Below are 27,932 nucleotides of genomic sequence, written 5' to 3' on the forward strand. Positions count from 1 at the left end.
ATAATTTGAGAAATTAATCATGTAACTTGGTTTTCTCTTTTGATTTAATTGTGTATATTATAAAATTTTATTTTCACTAGCTTACCCTTGCTTTTCTTGTTGTGTTTGAACTGCAATGACTGTACTATGTACACGAGCAGATGACCATACAGGTGCAGGAGAGCCTTAGAGGGTTCAGAATCTTATTTTGAGTTGTGGATATGTAAATTGTATTTCTATAAATCCTAATCATGTATTAGGAATGTTTTTGAAAAACTCCAAGTTTGTATAGAAACTGGTAGAACTTTTATTGTAATAGTTATATGTATTTTCCGGGGTGTTACAATCAACGTGATTATAATTATCACTTCATGTTATTACTTAAGGATTACTTAAGTATAGAAATTAAAATAAATAAATAAAAAGTTTGCGTCGATTAAAATTTTGATTAGAAACTAAAAATATTGAAAGGTTTAAGGATAACAAACAAATCCTAAATATGGGCAATAACACATTCTATTCTTTGTTTCTTATCTTAATTATTTTTTAACAATAAATATTAAATTCATAATTAATTAGAGTGGAACCAGATTTAGTAGAACATCACACAAAAGTATTTTAATTTGAAACTGCACTCAATCTACTACTAAAATGATAAAAAGTCTTTTGCAAAATAAAAAAAAATAGTGTGGTTAAAAAAAATATTTCCAAAACTTTTTTTTCAGATTAAATTTTCGGATTTGGATGTATGAAATATATTTTTGATTTTTGGAAAAAAATTTGGAATGTATTTTTAGATTTTGTGTTCTGATTTTTATTTTCAAAATATATTTTTTTGCATTTTGGATTTTTTCTTCTGGAACAAGATTTTAATTTTTAATTTTAATTTTTTTAAATTATAAATAGAGAATAATTTTGATAATTTTGAAAAATGATAGGATGGAGATTAAAATTGATATGGTGAAAGGAAGGAAGAAAGATTAAAAAGCAAAGAAGTTGTAGAAAACAGTTATGAAGGTTTCGTACCATTTTAATGTCTTTTAATGTCACACACTAAAAGTTTATTTCTATAATGTAAAATTTTTTAACGTCTATCACAATTTGAAAAATAATTTTGAGAGTTATATGTTTCAGAAAAAAAAAAATCATTTTTATTGTATTTTTTATATTTTTATTTTCATGAAAAAAGGTTATGTGAAAAAATTAATTAATGGTCGTAGTTACATTATTGGTTAACCCATAATGTTATCACACACTACCAATGATATCAGATTATGAAAATTCAAAGACCACATTTCTTTGTAAAATTAAGTATTTAATTTTCTCTATACTGTTTCTCTAATTTTTTTTATTCTATTTTAAATGACTTTCACCAACACATCTTTTTAAATAATTAGCTTATACTATCTTTTTAGATTTTTTTCTTTGCAAATTAAGTTCCTACAATTTTAATTACATAATTATATAATTTTGATATATTATTATTAACTTCAAATTTATCATCATTTAATTAAAATACAGACCCAATCGGATAATAAAGTGTTATATCAGTATTTTCATTAAAACTTAAATATCAAATTAATGAATAAAATATCAAATTATAAAAATATTAAAAGTTAAATTCGTGAAAGTAAAACATCAAAATTACACAATTGAAAAATAAAAAAATTAATTCATGAAAGAGAATAAAGAAACTAAATTTGCAAAATCTCTCTCTCTCTCTCTCTCTCTATATATATATATATATATATATATATATTTATATACACATTCATATGTTCTATTTTATCTATGTGGCTACTAATATTAGTTTTCTCCTACACTCGTAGTTATATTTTTAAATATATATAAAAATATATTATTTTGGTACATGCAATTTGTATGTTTTATTTTACCAGTGTAGCTACAATTACTGTTTTTCTTCCACGATTTTATTTATACATTTCAAATAAATAAATCCTATAATACCACAACACATAATAAAACATTAATTATTTTTGTGTAATTATCATTATTTTTTAACAAAATTATAGAGTTAATAATACTAATAATATTATTTGAGAAGCCTGAGCTCAACAATATAATGCTTTAGAAGTAACAAGTAACAAGATAAAATTGAAAATAAAATAAATTTATACATAAGTAAAAATTTAAAAATAAAATTGAAGGATGAAAATGATGAAAAAAATAAGAATAAATCGTTTTATTTATTAGGTGTTGATATAATCAAACAAATGAAACGAAAACTAACCTAAAAACCATGAAAATATTGAATTCTAAATTACTTTATTCTACGATTTACACGTAAAAAAAAAAAAATCTTAACCTTCAGTTGTGTTTATAGTGAAACCCCAAAAACTTTTATTTCTGAATCAAATAAAAAACCATTTCTCTTTATTTAATTTATAATTTTTTCGAGGAAATAACAAAATTATCCCTTGACTATGTTATCAAATTGCACCGTTAATATTTTTGTTTTTTAAATGATAAACAATAATGATACATTAATAAATTTAATATTTTATACCTCCACATTATAACTCACAATATTATTATTTTAATATTTTTATATTATTTAATTATAATTTTACTTTTTATTATATATATTTATTTTTAAACCTACAGCAATAATAAAACCATAGTAACTTCAAGATTCTCGAACTATCATTTTCTAATATTTTCCAATAATAATAAAGTAGATATAATATATGTACTAAGGGAACAACTTAGTGAAAGAAAAAAAATACTTATATGTCAGATTCTATCACATCATACAAATTAGAAATCCAGAAAATTCTATTGCTTATAGTTTCTCGCTGACGAAAGAATTAATGAAAACTTAACCGTCACCAAATTTTCTCACTGTAAAAAACACAAAGCAATTAGTTATACAATCAAGACAAGAACGAACGATTGAATCACCTGCCGTGGAAAGCCAGCGGAACGAGCTCCGACAATGGCGTCGGTGACGGTGACGGCAACGGCGAAGGCACCGGAGAGTTCCGGCAGAGCGGACACGTGGCACTCATCTTCAGCCACACGTCCACGCAGTCCGCGTGGAAGCAGTGGTGGCAGCTCGGAACGCAGCGGACGGTGTCCTTGGGAAGGTACTCGCAGAGGCAGATGGCGCAGGGGCCACTGTCGGGCCTGGGGAGGCGGACGCTCTCTCCGACCACGATCTTCGGGTAGGCCTCGATGGCGGGCTTTTCCAGGCCCAGGACGACGGGCCCGGGCCCACCGGAGTCGTGAATGCTGTTATTTTGTTCCGTTTGGTCGTAGTAAGTATTGTGGCGAGAGCGAGGCGAGTTTGATTTGAAGCGGACGCAGGCGTAGGAGGCGAGCATGATGGAGGAGATGAGGACGAGGATGCTGACGGCGATGGCAATGCCGTAGCCGAGACCAACGGCGGCAGTAGTGGTGACGGTGGCGGAGACGCCGCGAACATGAGAGAGAATGCGGAAAAGTTTGGTTATGAAGAGTATTGGGAAGAGAGTGTTAATTGAAAGAGTGAGAGAGTTGAATTGCGTGATCAGAAGCGCAATTCCGCGGGAAAAATTAAATGACTTCGGACACTGAGACATTGACATTTCATTATAATAAAACCCTAATCTAGAAATTTATTAAATATATTATTTGATAATTTTTTTAATTAGATACAAAAATTTATGCCATCTTTTAATTAAATATTTTTTTTATCAAATAACAACAACCTTGGTAGAAACTCATATATATATATATATCATGATTTTTGTAAGTTTCATTTTTCTATGTTAAAGTATTAACTTGAACTCTAATTTTATAAAGTAATTTTAGTTTAATGCTATGAAATATTGATGTTGATATATTAAATTTGATTAGCATATGATGCTCTTGTTATTATTAATTTAACATGTAGTTTATAGGTAAATATTAATTTATTTTAATTTTTTCGTATTTTTTCATTTAAGAAATAAGTTTTTAAAAATATTTACTCCTAGAAATATCATAAAATAGATTAAAGTTAGAATCAAAATGAGTTTGAATATTATAAATTGTTGTTTCCAAAAAAAAAATAAAAATACAATGCACCAAATAAAATGTAATATACACTTAATATGAAACATGTTAGGTTATGCTTCTGGCTCGATGTTTAGTCATTTATGGATCGTTTTCCGACTTATGTATCTAACATTATGAGAGAGTATAATTCAAGGATCTCAATCAATTAACTTTAAGTACTATCAACTCCTATTTCATATTGTACTCATTTTATTTATGTTCTTACTGACTTGAGCGTCGGAGGAGGAACCCCTATCGTTTTTCGAAGGTTTAATCACTTGAAGGGAGACAGTAGACCTATCAGTAGGATTCGAACCCAGATGAAGTTCTGACCATCTGTCAGAGAAAAAAGAACAAGTGGCTCTTGCAGGATTCCCAAGAAATTCTTCGATTTCTTCCGGAAGTAGATGATTATTCATCTGCTTCTCACGTTCCATGAATAGTCGGCACATTGAGGAATATCCAAAAAGGTTTTTAAGGAATCACTATGATTCTATCTCTGTTCGTTCCGTTTGAAAGAGCCACTGCTTTATCTCTCCATCGAATCAAATTAGCCAAACGTGTATGTTCATGAGCCCATGCCAAAGTTTCAATCAATTCCTGCCAGACCACCATTAGAAGCTCATCCAGATGCCGACCGACCTCAAGTTGACTAGAACAAAACATAATTATACTGTTTGAGAAAATATTGATAGGATTAATCATCATTTTATTTTTAAAAGATATCCCAAGACATCTCAAAAAATGAAAAACAAATATATGTATTTAAATTAATTTTGATCGTAATTTTTTTAATGAGATAAGATCTATTTCATACCGAAATACTTTATATATTATTAATTCTAAAAAATCACTAGCATATTAAATCTAGTTATTGAATTAAACCATTTTAATTTATAATATTATTTAGCATTCATTAATGATTTATTTGATGATAAAAATCAAAGTTAGGTGATCCTTTCAAATAGTATCTAATATCAACAAATAACACTTTTAAAAAGATGGTTAAAATATGTAAAATATATGTTATTTATCTATGTTAAATAGACATTAGTAATTCAAAATAATGTTTTCAAAATTCTAAAAGTACGAAAGATAAAGAAAAATATTTTTACATAGACTCAAATAAAAATAATATATTTTATTAAGACTAAAAACAATTATTTGAAAATTTGCCCAAAAAAGAAGTATATATCAAAATAAAAATGCATTCATTTTATAATTTTATAAAGAATAAAAAGGTATTTAAGTCTTTTTAAACTAATATTTTAAAAAATTAAAAACATGTTTAACCTTCTAATTTAAAATAAGATTATTTTAGAGAGTAAAGTAAATCATTGTAATTCTTTACTATTATAGTCAAATATTAAGTTTAGTTTACAAAGTATATTTTTACATTCTGAAATCATTATGTTTCAAGAACCTCCAAAAACTATTTCAAATTTTTGCTTTACTCAAATTAAGTAGAGAGTATTAAACATTATGTTTTGTGACTAGTTAAAAACACTAAATCACCCCTTTTGTTTTTTAATTTTTAATAATCTACTTCTTTTATTTTACTATTTTTATAAATTAAATTTTAATACTTTTAAACTAAATTAAATTTGAATACTTTTTTTTAAGGTATAGTCAATAGTTTAAATTAAGAAAATGACATTTTCCCTATATGAAATTGCCATGATTTTTAATTTTTATGATTTAAAAAATAAAAATATCCTTCATCTAATATCACTAATAGATGAATGGTCCATTTATAACTAGTTTTTGGAAGAAGAATTAGAATCCTTAATTATACTTAATTATAGAAATTAGCAATCTAATTTTAACCCTAATAAAAAAAACAATTGAAATTGAAATTAATGTGTAGCATGCAGAAGCTGCCACTACCACCTTTTGTTTCATTGGCGGTGGAAAAGAAATTAGAAACCCTTCACCTTCTCATATACATATGTATATATAAAGTCCCATTTCCCTCGAAATTCTCAACCGTTACTCTCTCTTTCTCTCTATCTTCCTTTATCTTCATCGAACAACCTCTTCGCCGGCGGTCCGGCCGCCGCCTCGCGGTTCTCCTCCGAATATTCCGTTCAATGCTTCGTCAGCTTTTGTCCGTTCAGGTTCGTGTTTTGCATAATCTTCAATTTACTTTAGTTATTTCCTTATATTCAATGCTGTGTCCGCCTCCAATTTAGCCGTTCAGGTTCGTGTTTTGTGATCTTCATTTCTTTTGGTTCGTTCTTTATATTCGATGCTGTGCCTAAATTATTCGTTCAGGTTTGTGTTTTATTGACCGTCAACTATTCTAATTGAAATTATCTTCAATGCTGCGTGTTTCGCTAAATTTTCTCTGTTTTTCTGGCGTTTTGAAATCTGCCTGGTGTTTGCCTTTTGTGATTACACCTTTCGATTTTTTCGGATGTGTTTTCAAATTTTCGTAAGCAGAGAGCTTAGCTTGTGGAATTAGGGGAATGTGAAGTGTTTTGTTTGTATGTGTGTTTCTGTGTCTATCGAGTTCTTCTTTGAGATTTGAGAAGGATGATGTAATGTTAGAAAATTGTTTGGACGCTAAGAATTAGGATAGAAATTAATCGACACACTTCTCGAAATCGTCTAATTCGATAGATTTTTGGCTTACCAGCTTGATGAATGCTTTTGTAGATATTTTTTGTTGTTGATTGTGTGCCTTTTATCTACTCAATTTTCAGATTTAAAAATTCCGAAGTTTATATTGATTTTTCCCTAATCTGTTGTTTTTTTTTGTAAGAATGGCACCTTGTCATTGGAGTGGTTATTATACAATTTAGGCCTTTTTTTACATCTTTGCTACACGGAAAATTGAATGAGATACTTGCTCAATTTTTACCAATTTCATTGCAAAAAAAAAGTCTCGGGATTAATTTTCTGATTTACATCAGTCTCGAATCATAAATGATTCTGTTTTGACTGACTGAAACACTTATCTGATTATTTATATATGCTTATTTCTCTAGTCCTCCATTCCTTTTTTTCTCTTATCTCTATCAAAGTATCTATTCACCGTGGAAGGAGCTTGGAAGGAGGAAGAATTTCTTGGATATCATTTTGATGATTTAAACGTTTGTTTTTTCAACTACTTTTCCAGGTCTTGAATTCATAAATAAAGGAAACTTAGTATTTTAAGTAAGTCTTTGCTGTACTCGACGTTTTGGAAGCTTTCACAATGAGTGCAGCTGAAGATCTTGTGAACAAAACAGAATGTGGGAAAGAAAGCCAGGAAAACCACACCACAGGTCCTACTGAAAATCCTGTAAAACATAATGATGCTTTTTTTGAAAATCCTGTAAATGACCATGCAACTGGTGGGGTAGAAAGACCTGTAAGTTTCCTAACAGACATGGAACGAAATCCTACAAGTGAACAAGTGGGTATTGCAGGAAATATGGTAAACAACCTAGCAGGTGTTGCAGAAACTCCCGCAAAGGAACACGTAGCAGGTGGTGCAGAAAATTTTGTACCCAATGAAGCAGGTCTATCAGAAAGTGGTGTGAATTACCAAGCTGGTGGTGTAGAAAGTCCTATAAGCAACATTGTAGAAAGTCATACAAGCAACATTGTAGAAAGTCCTATAAACAACATTGTAGATGCTGCAGACATTTCTTTAAGCAACCAAGCAGATGCTACAAGAAACAGCAAAGAAAATGCTGTTGAAACCCCTGTAGCCTGCAAAGCAGATCGCCTTCCGGAAGAAGCACAGGAGATACTGAAATCATTGGCTAGTCACTGGGACGATGTACTTGATGAAAATGCATTGCAGGTGTTCCCTCTCAAAGGAGCAATGACAAATGAGGTATTCCAGATAAAGTGGCCAACTTTGACTGGAGAAACGTCACGAAAGGTTATTGTCAGAATTTATGGTGAGGGTGTGGACGTGTTCTTTGATAGGAGTCATGAGATTCAAACATTTGAATTTATGTCAAAGAGCGGGCAAGGTCCTCGTCTACTAGGACGATTTACTAATGGTCGTGTTGAAGAGTTTATCCATGCACGGGTAATTTGATCTCTTTTATAATTTTAGTGCTAATAATGGTACTCATGTAACTACCTTCGAGCAATCTGTTATTATTTGGTTCATGAATGTAAACTGTAGATTGAACGCATTGCACAACTTCTCTAATCTACATCCGCCTGTGTCATAATTTATCCTGCTACATAAACATGATTTGTAAAAGTTAAACATTGTTTCTTTCTTTTTTTATTGACCTCTGTACACCAGTTAAAAACTAGACATGCTCACATATTTGATGGTGAATTTATCAGACATTAACAGCATCTGATCTACGTGATCCATCCATTTCTGCTCTTATAGCAGCCAAATTGAAGGATTTTCATGATTTAGATATGCCTGGAGAAAAGCAAGTCTACCTTTGGGATACATTGCGGTATGTGCTATTTGAACACCTGATCCAGCATCTCCATTAAAAGTGTACAGAAAGAAAGTTTATATATGTCGAAAAGGCAATAAGAGACCAGCTCTTTTATAAATTTTATTTAAATAATATTTAACACTTCCATATTTTGGTTACTACTAGGTGATTTCTCAAATATTTTTGTTACAATGTTTCAGAAATTGGCTTAGTGAAGCCAAACGTTTATCATCCCCTAAAGAAGTTGAAGCATTTTATTTGGACACAATAGACAAAGAAATCGCCATTTTGGAAAAGGAACTATCAGGCGCACACCAAATGATAGGATTTTGTCACAATGATTTACAATATGGTAACATAATGCTTGATGAAGAGACCAATTCTGTGACCATCATAGTGAGTTTCTGTTTGTGCTAGTTTATGGGGGAAATGATATAATATTTAATGTTTCAAGGGTGCTGCTCTGGATAAATAAGTAGTTTTTCTATAGCAACAGAATTTCTGGCAATATCACTTTTTTTCCTTATATGTTCATAAAGTGATTTTCTCAGTAGTAGCAACTTTTTTGCACTATAGTATGTCTTGTGGACCCAGTTTATCGATATGTACCAAAAGTTATGGAAGAATTATTTGCACAAGGTTACGGGCAATGGTTCAAAAGATTAAGTATGCTTTGTGTCTTGGTTTAAAAATTATTCCTACAAATGTGAATTCAGAATGTAATATTTTCATATTTGATATTTGTTATGAGTTTTAAAATATTATTTCCAGTCTCAGAATATTGTTCATGCCTAAGAATGTAGTAATGCCTTATTCATTTTTTCCCATAGTGAGGGTTGGTAACTGGGAACTTTATATGCTCGTAGGAAAATGGGAAGTCATGTTCTAACTCAATTGTAACTTCTATTTCTACTTTTACTTTTTATATTATCATTTTGAATTGCAGAAATAAATGTATTTTTGAATTTACTCATGAATTATATTCCCGGTTGTAGTATTCCTAGGAGTACCTTGAAATGAAACAAATGCCACCCTAGCCTTGATCAGAAGTGGAAGAAAAGGATCATTACGAAAGAATACCATAGTGATGATGGTATCTTAAATGTGGGTGCAAGACTTTGGGTGATCATAGTTATAGCTTGATAAATGTTACTGTTTCTTTATTACTCATGCTGTCTTCTATATCTCTTGGGAGAAAAGGGAATCTATTTAACAGATGACATGTATGATATGAGATTGTGAATGATGTTATATATCTTGTATTTATTCTTTGTTTTTGTTTATTTATTTAAATATGGCTAAAGGTATGAGAAACTGGTTTATTCTTAGTTATATTTTTAAGGGACCAATGAACCATAGTCAGCAAATATGATTTAACGCCACCTTTTTGTAATAGGACTATGAATACGCAAGCTATAATCCAGTAGCATTTGATATAGCCAACCACTTCTGTGAGATGGCTGCTAACTATCATGCAGAAGAGCCTCATATCCTTGACTACAATAAATATCCTGGTATTGGGTCATGTGGATTTTTATTTAAACTTGTTTTCATTCATGTTATCATTTTCTGTGAAAAGTTAACTTCTATTTCAATGGTTCTCTTGACAGATTTGGACGAGCGTCAAAGATTTGTGTTGGCATACTTGAGTACCTCTGGTAATGGATTACTTCAAATCGCTCTATGATGTTAGAAGATTGTATTGCATCTACCACAAAACATTAAAAATTGGTGTTTGCTTTCAGTTTACTGATATTGATGATCTCCCGCATAATTGGATTAACCAAGTTGTATGGTCCAAATTAAACAAAGAGTAGAGATCAATCATCAATATGTCTTGTATTTGATCACCTGTATAACCATGCATCTTCTTAAGGACTGTAATTATTTGTGCATGAAATTGTGGGTCTCCATTGCAGGTCAACAGTGCAGTGACAATGAAGTGGAGCAGCTACTTCAAGAAATTGAAAAGTATACACTTGCAAATCATCTATTCTGGGGCGTTTGGGGAATAATCTCGGTACATTCAATTTTTCACTTTATTTTGCTTTAAATTATGCTCCTTGGCACTGTCGGATGGGTGTAGCGGAGTCCTTAGTTGAGGGAGAAGTTATTCCAAAATACACTTTCCATAAATGTGCCCTATTCCAATAACTATAAACGTTATGGGAGGGCTGCTAAAAAAAGTGGTGGAATTTTCTGATGGTTTCTTAGAGCAACGCATGAAGGCACGAATAATAGATGTGTGCATTATTTTTGTTGCTAGTGTTTAAACCATTATTACAGCTGATGAAACTAATGGCAATTGAATTTGCTATTGATGAGTCATAAGTTCTGTCGAAAGATTTTATGTTAGGTGTCTTCTACACACTTCTTTTAGGCTCTCTAAAATGCATTTTATTTTGTGAGACAATGACTCGTGTATATAGAAAAGAATAACCCAAAACGTCATAGTGACATGGCAATAAATAATTGCACTGCATGCAGTATACTGTGTTTGAGTCTTTATTATCTTCAAAATTCTCCCATCCGAGGTGCATACTTAGTTTCCACAAGCAAATGTGAATTTCTCTACCTTTAACTTTGAGAAATCCTATGTATATTAAATAGTGCCCACCCCGTAGTAGAGAGGAGGATAGGCATTTTGTTTTAATTATTCACTGCGTTGTCTTCTAATTGATTAACTTGTTTCAGGCACAAGTAAACACAATTGAATTTGACTACAAGGAGTATGCTAAACAGAGGTTTCAAGAGTACTGGGCAAGGAAACCTTATCTTTTAATAAACTCTGAAGCACCTTCTCCGTATAATGTGCCCGAAGGTACAGGTATTTGATTTCAGTTGTTTTGTGTTGCTGCCTTGTGAATAGAATCAATAGATTGCAGCATTCATATAACATTCCAATGACGGTAGTCAAATTTTGTTGTGCGATTCGTAAATGTGTTCCAAATATGGTAGTTGTGTTGTTTGATTCGTAAATGTAAGCAAATAACAGTACAGTGATGATAGTTGATCTTGTTATGTGATTCTTAAATGTAAGAGAGACTGTACATTGACTTAGAAAGTGTTAGCTGATGATGAATACTATTGTTAGCATTACAAGCCATGGAAAATATGAACACATATAATTAGGTTATTGTATCTAATTTTTTTTATGCATATTTTAATATCTTTTTATTTCATTTGAATTTAAGTAAAAAAGTAATTTTTTATTTTATTTTTCTTTCCTGAAACGTAAGTGCCAAAAGTCGTTCTAATAGATTCTATGGGAATTTTAAGAAAAAGAATGAATAATAGTTGTGGTAGGTTTCAACTTTTGTGTTGGAAAGAGTAGGTTGATAATTGTTAGTATTTTTCCTTACTGGTTGTATGATTTACTGCAGTCTATGCATTTTATATAACTTTAATTTGTGGGTTTGTTTGTACTACCATAATTAAGGAATATGAGGATCAATATGATTTAATTTAGTTCTTTAAAAATGGTTTCTCCATATTACGTATCTTAATTTTGTAATCAATTACTTTTTTCTCTACTTATTATTTGGTCTGAATTGCGTTTTTTCTATCGCTACTTTTTCATACTTTTACTTTATTATTTTTTATTACTGATTTTGTTTTTGTTCTGGAAGGATTCGTTAACAGTGAAATTAAGTTTTTATTTTAGATAGTTTTTGAAAAAAATATTAATGATGAAACTAGACAAGAAAAATAATATATTAGTTTCTCAAGACAAAAATATACTTTACTCTATAACTTATCTAATTTTATTGGATAATACATTATTCTCATCCAACAATAATAATGTTTTATTTAATTTTATTGGAGTAATGTATTATTCTCTTCCAAGGGCATTAAATAAAACATAGTTAGATTTTTTTTGTTTTGTTTTTGTTCTTGACATTGTGTTTTAAATTTCTTTAATATATCTAATTTTATTTAATTTATCTTAAAAAATAAGTAAAGGTTCTACATAAATGAAATGTTGGATTGGCTAAGACAAAAACAAATTAAGAAATGGAAATCCTATGTATAAATGTTTTGTGGTAAATAATGTAAATAAACATTTGGCAGGAGAACTAGCATCAAGTGGTCCCAGCCACAGATCAAAGAACTCTGGTATCTTCAGGAAGATGAAAAAAGTATTGGGCCTCGGTTTGTTCAGGTCCAAGGGCTAGGGACAAATTTTTATTTTTCCCACCTCTTTTTTATTTTCCACTCCTTTTCTTTTTTATTTTATCTTCATTTTATCTATGTACATTATCTTTCTATTTTATTTTACTTTCCAACACTTGTATTGTGCTGTGGATCACAATCATGTTAATTTTATATTAAAAACATATCAAATTAAAATAATATTAACCTTAAATCTTTTAATTTATTATGCGTTCCGTTATTAAATATTACAACCATAACAAATGAACCAAACGTACAAATAACGCTTTTGTATTGATTGTACTGGCAACCGTATATCTTCTACAGTTAGAATGATCATTAAAAGGTATATGTGTACTTTAATTCGAATTGAATTTCATGATTTTATTAAAATCATTTTATAAGTTTAAGAAACTTTAGTTAACTTTGATAAATTTAAATTTTTTATAGGACGTGGCACATCGAAATTTGAAGAATAAAATGTTTTCTTAGAAACCATTTTAGTGTCTTTTAAGTAAGGGGCTTGAAATGCTTTCATAATTTAAATTATGAAAATTAAGTAAAAGAAATAAGAATTTAAGAATTTCAGTCAAAAAGTAAATAAATAATGATAGAACCTTGTTAACTGAAAAAACATAAATAAGTATTTTATCCACGTTATTAATATAATTCATATTTATAATATATTAAACAATTTGATGTATTTATTTAGAACATATATTTTAATTAATTGTATTAACACTATATGTAAACAGGATTGATAAGTAGCATTTGTTCTAAAATACTATTTTTAGTTCAGATAATTAATTTGAAGTTTATATAATTTATTAAATAGTATATTTTTATTTAATTAAAATAAGATAAGCTAGTTATATTTTTATTCAATAATTTTTTTAATGTTGTATCTTTATTAAAAAAATTATAATTTATCAACATATTTATAATATTTTAAAATTATATAAGAATTATTGTTTTTTTCTTTCTTGTGTTTCCACATTATGAAACTAATTTAAAATTATTTCTTTCAAATATATTAATTTAAATTATTTATTCTAAATATTTTTTTTCTTTTATATATTCAACTAAAGTTGTTCAAAATAAATTACTGACATTAAATACAAATAATAATACATTCAATTTAATTAAATAATTTAAAATAAATAATTAAGTCATTAAAAATAAATAATTAAGTTATTCAAATAGAGCTATCAATTGTATGCAGGATTGTCCATAACTCGTCCATTAATTCTACTTTTATGAAACTATGAATTTTGGATAACGGAGCAACCAGTCATATTGCATCCGATTCACAAAATTATCTTAGTAAGATATTCACTAAATTGTTGTGTCGTCTTTTTTCACATGGTTGCGTTTTGTAAGACTTGGCTACGGGAGATGATTGCCCGGGTAAACAACACGCAAACTTATACTACATGTCCCCTCTTTCAAACCAAGTCCACGTATCTCAAATTTCGACCGACCCTGATTTATGCACAAACGCCTCGGACATCCTTCTTCGGCGCGTCTACAACTTGCATCTTCATCACTACCTATTAGTAAAAATCTCATTAAAAATCTCATTTTCATTCATAATAATTGTAGTATTTGTCCCAAAGCTAAACATACAAGGGCTACCCTTTTAAGTACAATAAAATCTCATTCTTCATTTAATCTATTGCATTGTGACATTTGGGGTCCTTATAAAATCCCAACTCATTTTGGAAATCTTTTTTTTCGACTATACTTGGGTATTTCTTATGACTCACAAGTCTCAAAACCAACACTTCTTAAAATCATTCATTACTTTTGTACAAAATCAATTTTAAGCATATATTAAAACCATCCGCGTTGACAACGGATTGAAATTTATTTCAATGCGTCTTTTTATCTTTAAAAGGTATTGAATGTTAACGCACTTGCGTCTACACTCCTCAAGAAAGAGTAGTAGAATGCAAACATAGACACATTTTAAACATAGCACAAACCCTTATATTTCAGTCTCATTTACCAAAACTTGTGAAATTTTGACCTACTTTCTGAAATTTTATTTTGGGTTCGCATTGCGCTGAAAAAATTCAGACAAGTACTTTCATATGTTGTTTGCACCCAGGTAAGGAGGCACGTCCATAAACAACTCACAAAAAGAAGATACGGGGGAGAAAAGCCAGGACGTTTTGTTTTCGGAAAACCAGTTTTGTTCACTCTCGGTCTGGGACTTACTACGCCTTACTCCTTGGGTATTTTGGTTTGAAATTTTTACCAGACGTTCGTCACTGTGTCTACTGAGTTTTGGCTAAGCCCCAGATTGGAACCACAAGATTGGCAATAAATTTTTTATTCATGACTGCCAGGGCCGAAAGGAAGGTTCGTTTGTGTGTGAAAGTGTTTTATTTCTTTCGCGGGTAAATACTCATCCGTTTGACATGAAATTTGTCGCGTTTTGTCCCAAAATTCAGTGGAGATTCTTACGTGGAATTTCAGGAAAAAACTATTTCGGGAGAATTTTTCAGAAATTTTGTGCAAACCAAGGCTATCCTCTACCAAAACTTGTGAAATTTCGCCCTGCTTTGTCAAAATTTTATTCTGGATCCGTATTGCGCTGAAAAAATTCAGACAAGTACTTTCATATGTTGTTTGCACCCATGTAAAGAGGCACGTCCATAAAAAAATTACAAAAAGAAGGTACGGGGGAGAAAAGCCAGGACGTTTTGTTTTCGCAAAACCAGTTTTGTTCACTGTCGGTTTGGGACTTACTACACCTTACTCCTTGGGTATTTTGGTCTGAAATTTTTACAAGACGTTCGTCACTGTGTCTACTGAGTTTTGGCTGAGATTTGAGCCCCAGATTGGTCCCACAAGATTGGCAATAAATTTTTTATTCATCACTGCCAGGGCCGAAAGGAAGATTCGTATGTGTGTGAAACTGTTTGATTTCTTTCGTGGGTGAATACTCATCCGTTTGACATGAAATTTGTCGCGTTTTGTCCCAAATTCAGTGGAGATTCTTATGTGGAATTTCAGGAAAAAACTATTTCGGGAGAATTTTTCAGAAATTTTGTGCAAACCAAGGCTATCCTCTACCAAAACTTGTGAAATTTCGCCCTGCTTTCCAAAATTTTATTCTAGGTCCGTATTGCGCTGAAAAAATTCAGACAAGTACTTTCATATGTTGTTTGTACCTAGGTAAGGAGGCATGTCCATAAACAAATTACAAAAAGAAGATACGGGGGTGAAAAGTCAGGACGTTTTGTTTTCGGAAAACCAGTTTTGTTCACTCTCAATCTGGGACTTACTACGCCTTACTCCTTAGGTATTTTGGTCTGAAATTTTTACCAGACGTTCGTCACTGTGTCTACTGAGTTTTGGCTCAGATTTGAGCCCCAGATTGGTCCCACAAGATTGGCAATAAATTTTTTATTCAACACTGCCAGGGCCGAAAGGACGGTTCGTATGTGTGTGAAACTGCTTTATTTCTTTCGTGTGTGAATACTCATCCGTTTGACCTGAAATTTGTCGCGTATTGTCCCAAATTCAGTGGAGATTCTTTCGTGGAATTTCAGGAAAAAACTATTACGGGAGAATTTTTCAGAAATTTTGTGCAAACCAAGGCTATCCTCTACGAAAACTTGTGAAATTTCGCCATACTTTCTGAAATTTTATTCTGAGTTCGTATTGCGCTGAAAAATTCAGACAAGTACTTTCATATTTTGTTTGCACCCAGGTAAGGAGGCACGTGCATAAACAAATCACAAGAAGAAGATACGGGGGAGAAAAGCCAGGACGTTTTGTTTTCGGAAAACGAGTTTTGTTCACTCTCGGTCTGGGACTTACTACGCCTTACTCATTGGGTATTTTGGTCTGAAAGTTTTACCAGACGTTCGTGACTTTGTCTACTGAGTTTTGGCTGAGATTTGAGCCCCAGATTAGTCCCACAAGATTGGCAATAAATTTTTTATTCATCACTGCCACGGCCGAAAGGAAGGTTCGTTTGTGTGTGAAAGTGTTTTATTTATTTCGTGGGTGAATACTCATCCGTTTGACCTGAAATTTGTCGTGTTTTGTCCCAAAATTCAGTGGAGTTTATGTGGAATATCAGGAAAACACAATTTCGGGAGAAATTTTCAGAAATTTTGTGCAAACTAAGGCTATCCTCTACCAAAACTTGTGAAATTTAGGCCTACTTTGTCAAAATTTTATTCTGGGACCGTATTGCGCTGAAAAAAATTCAGACAAGTACTTTCATATGTTGTTTGCACCCAGATAAAGGGGCACGTCCATAAACAAATTACAAAAAGAAGATACGGGGGAGAAAAGCCAGGACGTTTTGTTTTCGCAATACCAATTTTGTTCACTCTCGGTCTGGGACTTACTACACCTTACTCCTTGGGTATTTGTATTTTGGTATGAAATTTTTACCAGACGTCCGTCACTGTGCCTACTGAGTTTTGGCTGAAATTTGAGAACCAGATTTGTCCCACAAGATTGGTAAGAAATTTTTTATTCGTGACTGCCAGGGCCGAAAGGCAGGTTCGTTTGTGTGTGAAAGTGTTTTATTTCTTTCGTAGGTGAATACTCATCCGTTTGACCTGAAATTTGTCGCGTTTTGTCCCAAATTAAGTGGAGATTCTTACGTGGAATTGCAGGAAAAAACTATTTCGGGAGAATTTTTCAGAAATTTTTTGCAAACCAAGGCTATCCTTTACTAAAACTCTTGAAATTTCGCCCTACTTTATCAAAATTTGATTCTGGGTCCGTATTGCGCTGAAAAAATTTAGACAAGTACTTTCATATGTTGTTTGCACCCAGGTAAGGAGGCACGTGCATAAACAAATCACAAGAAGAAGATACGGGGGAGAAAAGCCAGGACGTTTTGTTTTCGGAAAACCAGTTTTGTTCACTCTCGGTCTGGGACTTACTACACCTTACTCCTTGGTTATTTTGCTCTGAATATTTTACCAGACGTTTGTCACTGTGTCTACTGAGTTTTGACTGAGATTTGAGTCCCAGATTGGTCACACAAGATTGACAATAAATTTTTTATTCATCACTGCCAGGGCTGAAAGGAAGGTTCGTATGTGTGTGAAACTGTTTTATTTCTTTCGTTGGTGAATACTCATCCCTTTGACCTGAAATTTGTCGCGTTTTGTCCCAAATTCAGTGGAGATTCTTACGTGGAATTTCAGGAAAAAACTATTTTGGGATAATTTTTCAGAAATTTTGTGCAAACCATGGCTATCATCTACCAAAACTTGTGAAATTCTGAAATTTTAGTTTGGGTCCGTATTGCGCTGAAAAAATTCAGACAAGTACTTTCATATGTTGTTTGCACCCCGGTAAGGAGGCACGTCCATAAACAAATTACAAAAAGAAGATACGGGGGAGAAAAGCCAGGACGTTTTGTTTACGGAAAACAAGTTTTGTACACTCTCGGTCTGGGACTTACTACGCCTTACTCCTTGGGTCTTTTGGTCTGAAATTTTTCCAGACGTTCGTCACTGTGTCTACTGAGTTTTGGCTGAGATTTGAGCCCTAGATTTGTCCCACAAGATTGGCAAGAAAATTTTTATTGATCACTGCTAGGCCTGAAAAGAAGATTCGTATGTGTGTGAAACGGTTTTATTTCTTTCGTGGGTGAATACTCATCCGTTTGACCTGAAATTTGTCGCGTTTTGTCCCAAATTAAGTGGAGATTCTTACGTGGAACTTTAGGAAAAAACTATTTCAGGAGAATTTTTCAGAAATTTTGTGCAAACCAAGGCTATCCTCTACCAAAACTTGGGAAATTTCGCCCTGCTTTCTGAAATTTTATTATGGGTCTGTATTGCACTAAAAAAATTCAGACAAGTACTTTCTTATGTTGTTTGCACGCAGGTAAGGAGTCACGTCCATAAACAAATTACAAAAAGAAGATACGGGGGAGAAAAGCCAGAACTTTTTTTTTTCGCGAAACCAGTTTTGTTCATTCTCGGTCTAGGACTTACTACGCCTTCTCCTTGGGTCTTTTGGTATGAAATTTTTACCAGACGTTCGTCACTGTGTCTACTGAGGTTTTGCTGAGATTTGAGCCCCAGATTGGTCCCACAACATTGACAATAATTTTTTTTTCATCAATGCTAGGGCTGAAAGGAAGGTTCGTATGTGTGTGAAACTGTTTGATTTCTTTCGTGGGTGAATACTCATCCGTTTGACCTGGCATTTGTCGCGTTTCGTCCCAAATTCAGTGGAGATTCTTACGTGGAATTTCAGGAAAAAACTATTCCGGGAGAATTTTTCAGAAATTTTGTGCAAACCAAGGCTATCCTCTACCGAAACTTGTGAAATTCTGAAATTTTATTCTGGGTCCGAATTGTGCTGAAAAAATTCAGATAAGTACTTTCATATGTTGTTTGCACCGAAATAAGGACGCAAGTCCATAAACAAATTACAAAAAGAAGATACGGGGGAGAGAACCCAAGACGTTTTGTTTTCGCAAAACCAGTTTTGTTCACTCTCGGTCTAGGACTTACTACGCCATACTCCTTGTGTCTTTTGGTCTGAAAATTTTACAAGACGTTCGTGACTTTGTCTACTGAGTTTTGGCTGAGATTTGAGCCCCAGATTGGTCCCACAAGATTGGCAATAAAATTTTTATTCATCACTGCCAGGGCTGAAAGGAAGGTTCGTTTGTGTGTGAAACTCTTTGATTTCTTTCGTAGGTGAATACTCATCCGTTTGACCTGAAATTTGTCGCATTTTGTCCCACATTCATTGGAGATTCTTACGTGGAATTTCAGGAAAAAACTATTTCGGGAGAATTTTTCAGAAATTTTGTGTAAACCAAGGCTGTCCTCTACCAAAACGTGTGAAATTTCGCCCTACTTTCTGAAACTTTTCTCTGGGTCCGTATTGAGCTGAAAAAATTCAAACAAGTACTTTCATATGTTGTTTTCACCCAACTAAGTATGCACGTCCATAATCAAATCACAAAAAGAAGATACGGGGGAGAAAAGCCAAGACGTTTTGTTTTCGGAAAACCAGTTTTGTTCACTCTCGGTCTGGGACTTACTACGCCTTACTCCTTGGGTATTTTGGTCTGAAATTTTTACCATACGTTCGTCAGTGTGTCTACTGATTTTTGGCTCAGATTTGAGCCCCAGATTGGTCCCACAAGATTGGCAATAAATTTTTTATTCATCACTGCCAGAGCCGAGAGGAAGGTTCGGTTGTGTGCGAAACTGTTTGATTTCTTTTGTGGGTGAATACTCATCCGTTTGACCTGAAACTTGTCGCGTTTTGTCCCAAATTCAGGGGAGATTCTTATGTGGAATTTCAGAAAAAAACTATTTTTGGGATAATTTTTCAGAAATTTTGTGCAAACGAAGGCTATACTCCACCAAAACTTGTGAAATTTCGCCATGATTTCTGAACTTTTATTCTGGGTCCGTATTGCGCTGAAAAAATTCATACAAGTACTTTCATATGTTGTTTGCACCCAGGTAAGGAGACACACCCTTAAACAAATCACAAAACGAAGATACGGGGGAGAAAAACCAGGACGTTTTGTTTTCGGAAAACTAGTTTTGTTCACTCTCGGCCTGGGACTTACTACGCCTTACTCCGTGGGTATTTTGGTATGAAATTTTTACCAGACGTTCCTCACTGTTTCTACTGAGTTTTGGCTGAGATTTGAGCCCCAGATTGGTCCCACAAGATTGACAATAAATTTTTTATTCATCACTGCCAGGGCGGAAATGAAGAGTCGTTTGTGTGTGAAACTGTTTGATTTCTTTCGTGGGTGAATACTCATCCGTTTGACCTGAAATTTGTCGCGTTTTGTCCCAAATTCAGTGGAGATTCCTACGTGGAATTTCAAGAAAAACTATTTCGAGAGAATTTTTCAGAAATTTTGTGCAAACAAAGGCTATCCTCTACCAAAACTTGTGAAATTTCGCCATGATTTATGAAATTTTATTCTGTGTCCGTATTGCGCTGAAAAAATTCAGACAAGTACTTTCATATGTTGTTTGTACCTAGGTAAGGAGGCATGTCCATAAACAAATCACAAAAAGAAGATACGGGGGAGAAAAGACAGGACGTTTTGTTTTCGGAAAACGAGTTTTGTTCACTCTCGGTCTGGGACTTACTACGCCTTACTCCTTGGGTATTTTGGTCTGAAATTTTTACCAGACGTTCATCACTGTGTCTACTGAGTTTTGGCCGAGATTTGAGCCCCATATTGGTCCCACAAGATTGACAATAAATTTTTTATTCATCACTGCCAGTGCCGAAAGGAAGGTTCGTTTGTGTGTGAAACTGTTTGATTTCTTTCGTGGGTGAATACTCATCCGTTTGACCCAAAATTTGTCGCGTTTAGTCCCAAATTCAGTGGAGATTCTTATGTGGAATTTCAGGAAAAAACTATTTTGGGAGAATTTTTCAGAAATTTTGTGCAAACCAAGGCTATATATACTCTACCAAAACTTGTGAAATTTCGCCCTGCTTTTTGAAATTTTATTTTTGGTCCGTATTGCGCTGAAAAAATTCATACAAGTACTTACATATGTTGTTTGCACCCAGGTAAGGAGGCACGCCCTTAAACAAATCACAAAAAGAAGATATGGGGGAGAAAAGCCAGGACGTTTTGTTTTCGCAAAACCAGTTTTGTTCACTCTCGGTCTGGGACTTACTACGCCTTACTCCGTGGGTATTTTGTTCTGAAATTTTTACCAGACGTTCATCACTGTGTCTACTGAGTTTTGACTGAGATTTGAGCCCCATATTGGTCCCACAAGATTGACAATAAATTTTTTATTCATCACTGCCAAGGCCGAAAGGAAGGTTCGTTTGTGTGTGAAACTGTTTGATTTCTTTCGTTGGTGAATACTCATCCATTTGACCTGAAATTTGTCGCGTTTTGTCCCAAATTGTTTTGATTCTTACATGGAATTTCAGGAAAAAACTAATTCGGGAGAATTTTTCAGATATTTTGTGCAAACCAAGGCTATCATCTACCTAAACTTGTGAAATTTCGCCCTGGTTTCTGAAATTTTATTCTGGGTCCGTATTGCGCTGAAAAAATTCAAACAAGTACTTTCATATGTTTTTTGCACCCAGCTAAGGTGGCATGTCCATAAACAAATCACAAAAAGAAGATACGGGGTTGAAAAGTCAGGACGTTTTGTTTTCGGAAAACCAGTTTTGTTCACTCTCGGTCTGGGACTTACTACGCTTTACTCCTTGGGTATTTTGGTCTGAAATTTTTACCAAACGATCGTCACTGTGTCTACTGAGTTTTGGCTGAGATTTGAGCCCCAGATTGGTCCCATAAGATTGACAATAAATTTTTTATTCATCACTGCCAGGGCCGAAAGGAAGGTTCGTTTGTGTGTGAAAATTGTTTGATTTCTTTCATGGGTAAATACTCATCCGTTTGACCTGATATTTGTCACGTTTTGTCCCAAATTCAGTGGAGATTCTTAAGTGGAATTTCAGGAAAAAACTATTTCGAGAGAATTTTTCAGAAATTTTGTGCAAACAAAGGCTATCCCCTAGCAAAACTTGTGAAATTTCGCTTTACTTTCTAAAATTTTATTCTGGGTCCGTATTGCGCTGAGAAAATTCAAACAAGTACTTTCATATGTTGTTTGCACCCAGATTGGGTTTAGGGTTTAGGCACGTCCATATCGTCAAAATATTGTCAACCTTTTATACAATTTATATTTTTGTAAAATAAAGTTGTGTATGATTCACTTAAATTATATTTCCTTCCAATCATTTTTAAAGGTATATGTATCCTTATAACTTATTAATATTTTTCTTTAACTTCAATTAATTATCAAGGGAAATCACTTTGTTTACTAATCCCATAAATTTCATATTTTGAATTAAAAATTATTTCCAATTATTACTAATATCAATTTAAATATATATGTTATTGATTTGAAAAGTCCTTTAAATTTTCATATATTATAATTACCATTCTATAAAAAAATAATTATTTAATGCTTAGATAATTTTAAAGTAATTTGTGATTTTTTTTAAAGATTAATTAAATAGTGTTAATTTCGTAATTTTCATCTAAGTGTCCCTTTAATCTCCAATCAAAGGAAAGAGAGGTCAAGGTCAGAAATTAGAAAAAGACTCTAAAATAAGATAACTCGGAAACAATAGACAGCAACCCTTCGGATTGAGCTAGCACCTTCCAATATATAAAGGATGGTTAAAATTCATGAAATAAATAAATAAATAAAAAACAGAAAACAAACACACTACTTATATTTTATATACATATATACACACACATGTAGATGATGCAATATTTTAAGAATGAAATATAGGTTATTTTGTTATCACTTACATCAAACACTTGATTTGATTATATATTATTTTATAATATTATAATATAATCATGTACATATTCTCTTATCCTTTCATTATTATATTATGTTGTGGATTTTTTAACAATTAATTATATTACGTTAAAACTTTTAAATAAATAATTTGTGTTAATTGACACAACTTCTTCAATGAAGTCATATCACATTATCGCGACTTATTTATTATAATAATTTTTTAAAAAAACATGTCACCTTAACACACGACTCATCCATTATAATAATTTTTTATCCATTATAATCATTATACTCATTTCAATAATTTTTTAAAATTTTACTTTAATAATAATTAATATATGTAAAATTGTCCTAGTAAGATATCGTTCCCTAATAATGGAACCCTTAGTTATGAATAATTATCTGTGCAATGAAGAAGAAATCAAATTACTTGTAAAAGGGAGAAGATTAAAATTTGTATGCATGATTCAATACATTTGAGTAGTAAACGTGTTTTCAACAGTCCCTACTTGGTGCAATTGTTAAAAAAACATACTGATAAATTAAGCCTTTCTTGCTGAGAATTGTATTATCATTTGTCTGACCCGTTTGTTTGAGATAGAAGATTTTGCTCATCATTGATAAAAATGGTCTAATTTCTAGTCATACATTTCTATGTTTTCAGAAAAGAAATATGGGGGATGCGCATGATTACTAATGTGTAAATAAACATAGTCAAATGATGGTGAAATGCAGAATCTTGTGTTAAGTAAAATATTGTATGCTGTTCTTTTTTTCAAAAATAATTTGGTAAAGCAGCATGAATATAACCAGAAGATTCAATCCACAGTCCAGGTGCACAACAAAACTTTCTTCTCACTTTAGTTTTAATTCAATTTTTAATTCACTTCACTTCAACACAGGTTGTTCAAGACGTGTTAGACACAAGTTGCGAAAACTATGAACACAACGTTTTGAAAATTTTTTTGCTCTTTTCAGCGATAAAAAAATTAGTTCAAATAGCAAAAGGGTAATGGATTGGCAAAAATCCAACCACTTACTGAATGTGAGAACTTTTTGTGCTCAAAGCTTCAACAACTGTGTCAAGCTCACCAATAGTTAGTAGTAATATATCCTGCAACATTCAGCAACCAGTTTGTAATAATATCAGCAAAATTGCTTTCTTAATGGAAACTGACACAGTTTGTAATTAGCACACACAGGTCTCCAACTTATTTCTTAATGGAAACTGACACAGTTTGTAATTAGCACACACAGGTCTCCAACTTATACTGTCTAAAGGACATTTCTGTGCAGAAAGAGATGCCTTTACACCTCCTAAACATGAAACATTAAACATGGTAAATTTAACATGATTGACTGCTTTTCTTTCGCATCCTAATCAAAACACAAATTTTCCTCCTGGCATTTGATCTAGCCTTCAAAAACGGAATAGAAAACAAACTACACAAAGTTTAAAAAAATCCAAAAAAATCTTCTAAGAAAGAAGAAAACACCCTCTACAGCGAAATCAAACAGGCCATGCACACTCCAACCATATCAAATGACTAGGACAATGATAACATGATATACAGCTTGAAAGAACCATACATGTTTACTCATTATTTAGCAACATATAAAAGAGCAAGTACAAACCAACCAAAGCACTTTCACCTCGTGGTTCAGCTTGCAAAATTCAATCAGAACTTAGGAAGTTCTGTCTATACCAGGTAAAAAAAAATACCAAACCAAAGAAAACCGTTACCATTCCATATTATACCACAACTCTTGTGAGCAACTGGCTCACAATAATCTGAATATGCGATTGCAATTTAGAACCTTGGATCATTGATTAATCCATTCTCATTCTTCTTCTGCAAAATTTAGAACCCAACAAATCATCATGCTAATCAGTGATGTATAAAACCTTGAATCATTGATCAATTCACCACCCTTCTTCTTCTGCAAAATTTAGAATCTGACACACATCATGCTCCTCGGTGCTGAAATAAGGCCTCTTCCCAACCAATTCAGCAACTCTCTTCGCAGCACCAGAGTCTCTGGGACTTTCATTAACACACTTAACAGTCTTGATCTTCGGAAGCACCATCACCTCGGCGGCCACCGCCGCCACCACCGCTTCTTCTTCTTCCCCATTCTTGGGAATCTCCCACCTCTTCTTAACCCTAACCTCACTCCCTCCCTCTGGCAACGACCTCTTCCTCACATCACCACCGCCATTATACCTACTCGCCACCATCCTACCCGGCTTCACCGCCTTCTTGTTACTCTCACACAAAGACTTCATCTTCTCCCTATCAAACATATTCCTCGCCTGAACCTGAACCGCCGAAAATTCCTCTTTCTTCCTCACCCTCCCAACGGTCTTCGCCCTCGATTCCTCGTCGATCTCCGGAAGCTTCCAGAAGCACGATTTCCGGCGACTCTGCGCGGTGGCTGGCGTAGCCGCGATCTCCGCCGGTCCCATACTCATCCCTCTCCGCCACGCGCTTTGGTTATTGTTAACACTCTTTACCTTAGTCTTCGGCGTTTCTTCCGGTTTTCTCAAAACGGCGGCGTTCGGGCGCGGCTCCATGAACTTCGCGGGAACGGCTCTGCCAACCACGCGCTTTCCGCGCTTGGCCTTCTCGATGCGCAGCGCGTCGAGGCGCGTGGTGAGGCGCGTGATCTCGCGCTCGAGAACTTCGATCTCGTCGTCGATGTTTCTGTTGTCGTCGGAAGAGAGAGCGAAGACCTTGGTCTTAGTGTTTTTCTTGGGTTTCGGCGAGGAATTCAGTGCGGTTGGGCTCAGGTTTTCTTTGGTGCTCTCGGAGGAAGACCAAGAAGTCTTCATCGGGAAGAAGGTGTCGCCGCCGTGGTTGTCGAAGGCGGCGTTGTTCCACACTTGAATGTCGTTCATGGTTATCGTTGTTGTCGTTTTGGTCGCTGTTGTTGCGTTTTTAGATTGATCGTTTAGGGTTTTGAATCTGAATTGGAATATGAAAGAGCGTGTGTGAGTGAGGGAATTATTTGTATTTTGAGAAAAAGTGACCGTTGGGGAACGAAAAATGAAGAGAAATCAAATTAGACGTTGCTGAAGGCTCCATCTGGACCGTTGGATTGAAAACGGCTCCTCATACATACACGCTCCGATACTATTTAAACTCGATTTATTCATGTATTATGTTTTAATATTTTTTAAATGTCTCAATAATGTAATAAAAATATATTTTTTAATTTGTGCTTTAAAATTATTTATTATGAAAATAAGAAAGATAGATCTAAAATTTTACTTTATTATCTGCCAAATTTCTTTTACCATATTAGTTTCTTAATTATAAAATTATATTTAATTATGTCTCAAAAGTATGTATTTAATTTCAATAAATTTATGAAAAAATACTTTACACTACAAAATTAAAGCTATCGGAATTAATTGCTATAATCAATGACCAAATTCCGTTTTTTTTTTTTATATCACAATCTTTTTTTCTTTTTCTTTCTCATTTTAATTTTCATCTTATTCAAACAATCAAGAAAAATATGGAAGTTTTATAGTGTGAATACACTAAAATTTTTTAAGTCTTTATGGTTTGAATGAACATTCATCCTTCGAACAATAAGAATTTAAAGATATATTAATACTTTAATAATATTTTTTTCATTCAAAATTCAATTCATAACTTCAACACAGAATATCATTATAACACTTGAGTGAAATTATTCTTTTAGGTTTGGTTCATTGTGCTATACAGTTAATTAGAAAAATAAATTAACTTTATATTCTCTTTGACTATATTAAAAATAAATTTAGAAATATAATTTTATAAGAAAATTTAATATTATAAAAACTATATTTAATTTTTTTTCATAAACTTTAGTTGCAAACTTAAATTTGTTACAACCTTGCTTGCAACCCTTTGTAACACCCTCATACTATAACAATCAAACAGAGTTAAAATTAAAAGAAAAAAAAATGTACTATATACTAAAAGTCATCAAATTGATGCCTTTATAACTTGAAAATATATTTTTTTTAAACCAATAATATGTAATCATTAATTAAAGAGTAAATTATACCATTATGATTTACACTTTTTAAAATTTTATTAATATAACTTTTTATGAAAAAAAATAGAAAGAAGTGAAATTTTAAAATACTCTGAACATATTTAAAAGATTTTGTGTAATTAAAATTTTGTTTAGAGATAACAAAAGAGTACTCAATCCAATTATCTTGATATTGAAAAAAAAAATCCACGATCGGTAATATGGAATAATTTTAGAAAAAAGATATTTTTACTCAAATTTATATTTTTTTTATTGTTGACCGTATTGAAACTTTCTATATAATAAAATATTTTATTTAAAAGAAAATTTTGGCGATGGATAATTTAGAATAATTAAAAAATAGCACACAAAAATTGATGAAATAAACAATTAAATTAATATAATGGTTCAAAATCAAACTTTTGATGATGAGTTCATCCAAAAGTATACATAAGATAAGTCACAAGCTTTTTAGTGTACTACCACAAAATTTGTATTTCTTACTATTAGAAACAAAATTTATAAAATGTACTTAATTTAAATAAATTACAACAAAATTAAAATTCAAATTAAATTATAAAATGTAAATTATTGATCATAGATTGAAGGTGGCAATGGAGGCAAATCTACTTCTTGTTGCTCATTATAAGATTGAGCATGAATATTATCCTTCAAAGTAGACAAATAAGGTTGACTAGTCCAATCCACAAAATTACCAAGGAGTGAATTTGAAAAATCTTCTATCCCATTGGATCTTTTAGGCCACTCAAAGTCATGAAAATTATTAAACCACTTCAAAGAATCATCAAATGGAGTAGTTGAATTTGGAGAGACACCAACTTGAGATTTGTTAGGCATGCAATTGAGTTGACATGGTTGTAAGGAGGTAACTCTCTCGAGAGTCATGTTTGGCATGTAATAAAAGTAAGCATCATTTTGTTCCATGATACTCAACATGTTAATTTCATGGTTAGAAATTCCACCAACCTGATATGATGAA

At 32.6% G+C, this 27,932-nt stretch overlaps 3 protein-coding genes across 4 annotated transcripts; 1 reads left to right on the forward strand and 2 right to left on the reverse strand.

The window, feature by feature from the left end:
- Positions 1 to 2,851: 2,851 nt before the first annotated feature.
- Positions 2,852 to 3,447, reverse strand: LOC137836195 (putative RING-H2 finger protein ATL69). Its single transcript, XM_068645047.1, is given in 2 exon segments — positions 2,852 to 3,397; positions 3,400 to 3,447. Coding segments are annotated over 2 exon segments (525 nt in total). The 5' UTR covers positions 3,425 to 3,447; the 3' UTR covers positions 2,852 to 2,897.
- Positions 3,448 to 5,987: 2,540 nt separating this feature from the next.
- On the forward strand, positions 5,988 to 12,706 carry LOC137834717 (probable choline kinase 2). Of its 2 annotated transcripts, XM_068642875.1 has the most exons (9): positions 5,988 to 6,134; positions 7,139 to 8,044; positions 8,314 to 8,435; positions 8,621 to 8,816; positions 9,817 to 9,934; positions 10,031 to 10,078; positions 10,340 to 10,440; positions 11,115 to 11,241; positions 12,492 to 12,706. In XM_068642875.1, exons 2-9 carry the CDS (start codon positions 7,217 to 7,219, stop codon positions 12,593 to 12,595), a joined length of 1,644 nt encoding a protein of 547 aa, XP_068498976.1. In that variant the 5' UTR covers positions 5,988 to 6,134; positions 7,139 to 7,216; the 3' UTR covers positions 12,596 to 12,706. The 2 variants fall into 2 exon arrangements, with proteins under 2 accessions (XP_068498976.1, XP_068498978.1); XM_068642877.1 differs by lacking the exons at positions 8,314 to 8,435; positions 8,621 to 8,816 and having other exon boundaries at positions 5,995 to 6,134.
- Positions 12,707 to 24,472: 11,766 nt separating this feature from the next.
- On the reverse strand, positions 24,473 to 25,924 carry LOC137834718 (uncharacterized). Its single transcript, XM_068642878.1, has one exon. It carries the CDS (start codon positions 25,800 to 25,802, stop codon positions 24,828 to 24,830), a length of 975 nt encoding a protein of 324 aa, XP_068498979.1. The 5' UTR covers positions 25,803 to 25,924; the 3' UTR covers positions 24,473 to 24,827.
- Between the last annotated feature and the right edge of the window lie 2,008 nt (positions 25,925 to 27,932).

The sequence above is a fragment of the Phaseolus vulgaris genome, chromosome 5, assembly GCF_000499845.2.
Source record: "Phaseolus vulgaris cultivar G19833 chromosome 5, P. vulgaris v2.0, whole genome shotgun sequence".
NCBI classification, from domain to species: Eukaryota; Viridiplantae; Streptophyta; class Magnoliopsida; order Fabales; family Fabaceae; genus Phaseolus; species Phaseolus vulgaris.

Excerpts from the sequence above, each read along its gene's own strand:
- LOC137834717 (XM_068642875.1), top strand. The coding sequence starts at position 7,217 with ATGAGTGCAGCTGAAGATCTTGTGAACAAAACAGAATGTGGGAAAGAA. Across the intron at positions 8,045-8,313 it reads AAGAGTTTATCCATGCACGG|ACATTAACAGCATCTGATCT; the intron begins GTAATTTGATCT and ends TGAATTTATCAG. Across the intron at positions 8,817-9,816 it reads CCAATTCTGTGACCATCATA|GACTATGAATACGCAAGCTA; the intron begins GTGAGTTTCTGT and ends TTTTTGTAATAG.
- LOC137834718 (XM_068642878.1), bottom strand. The coding sequence starts at position 25,802 with ATGAACGACATTCAAGTGTGGAACAACGCCGCCTTCGACAACCACGGC.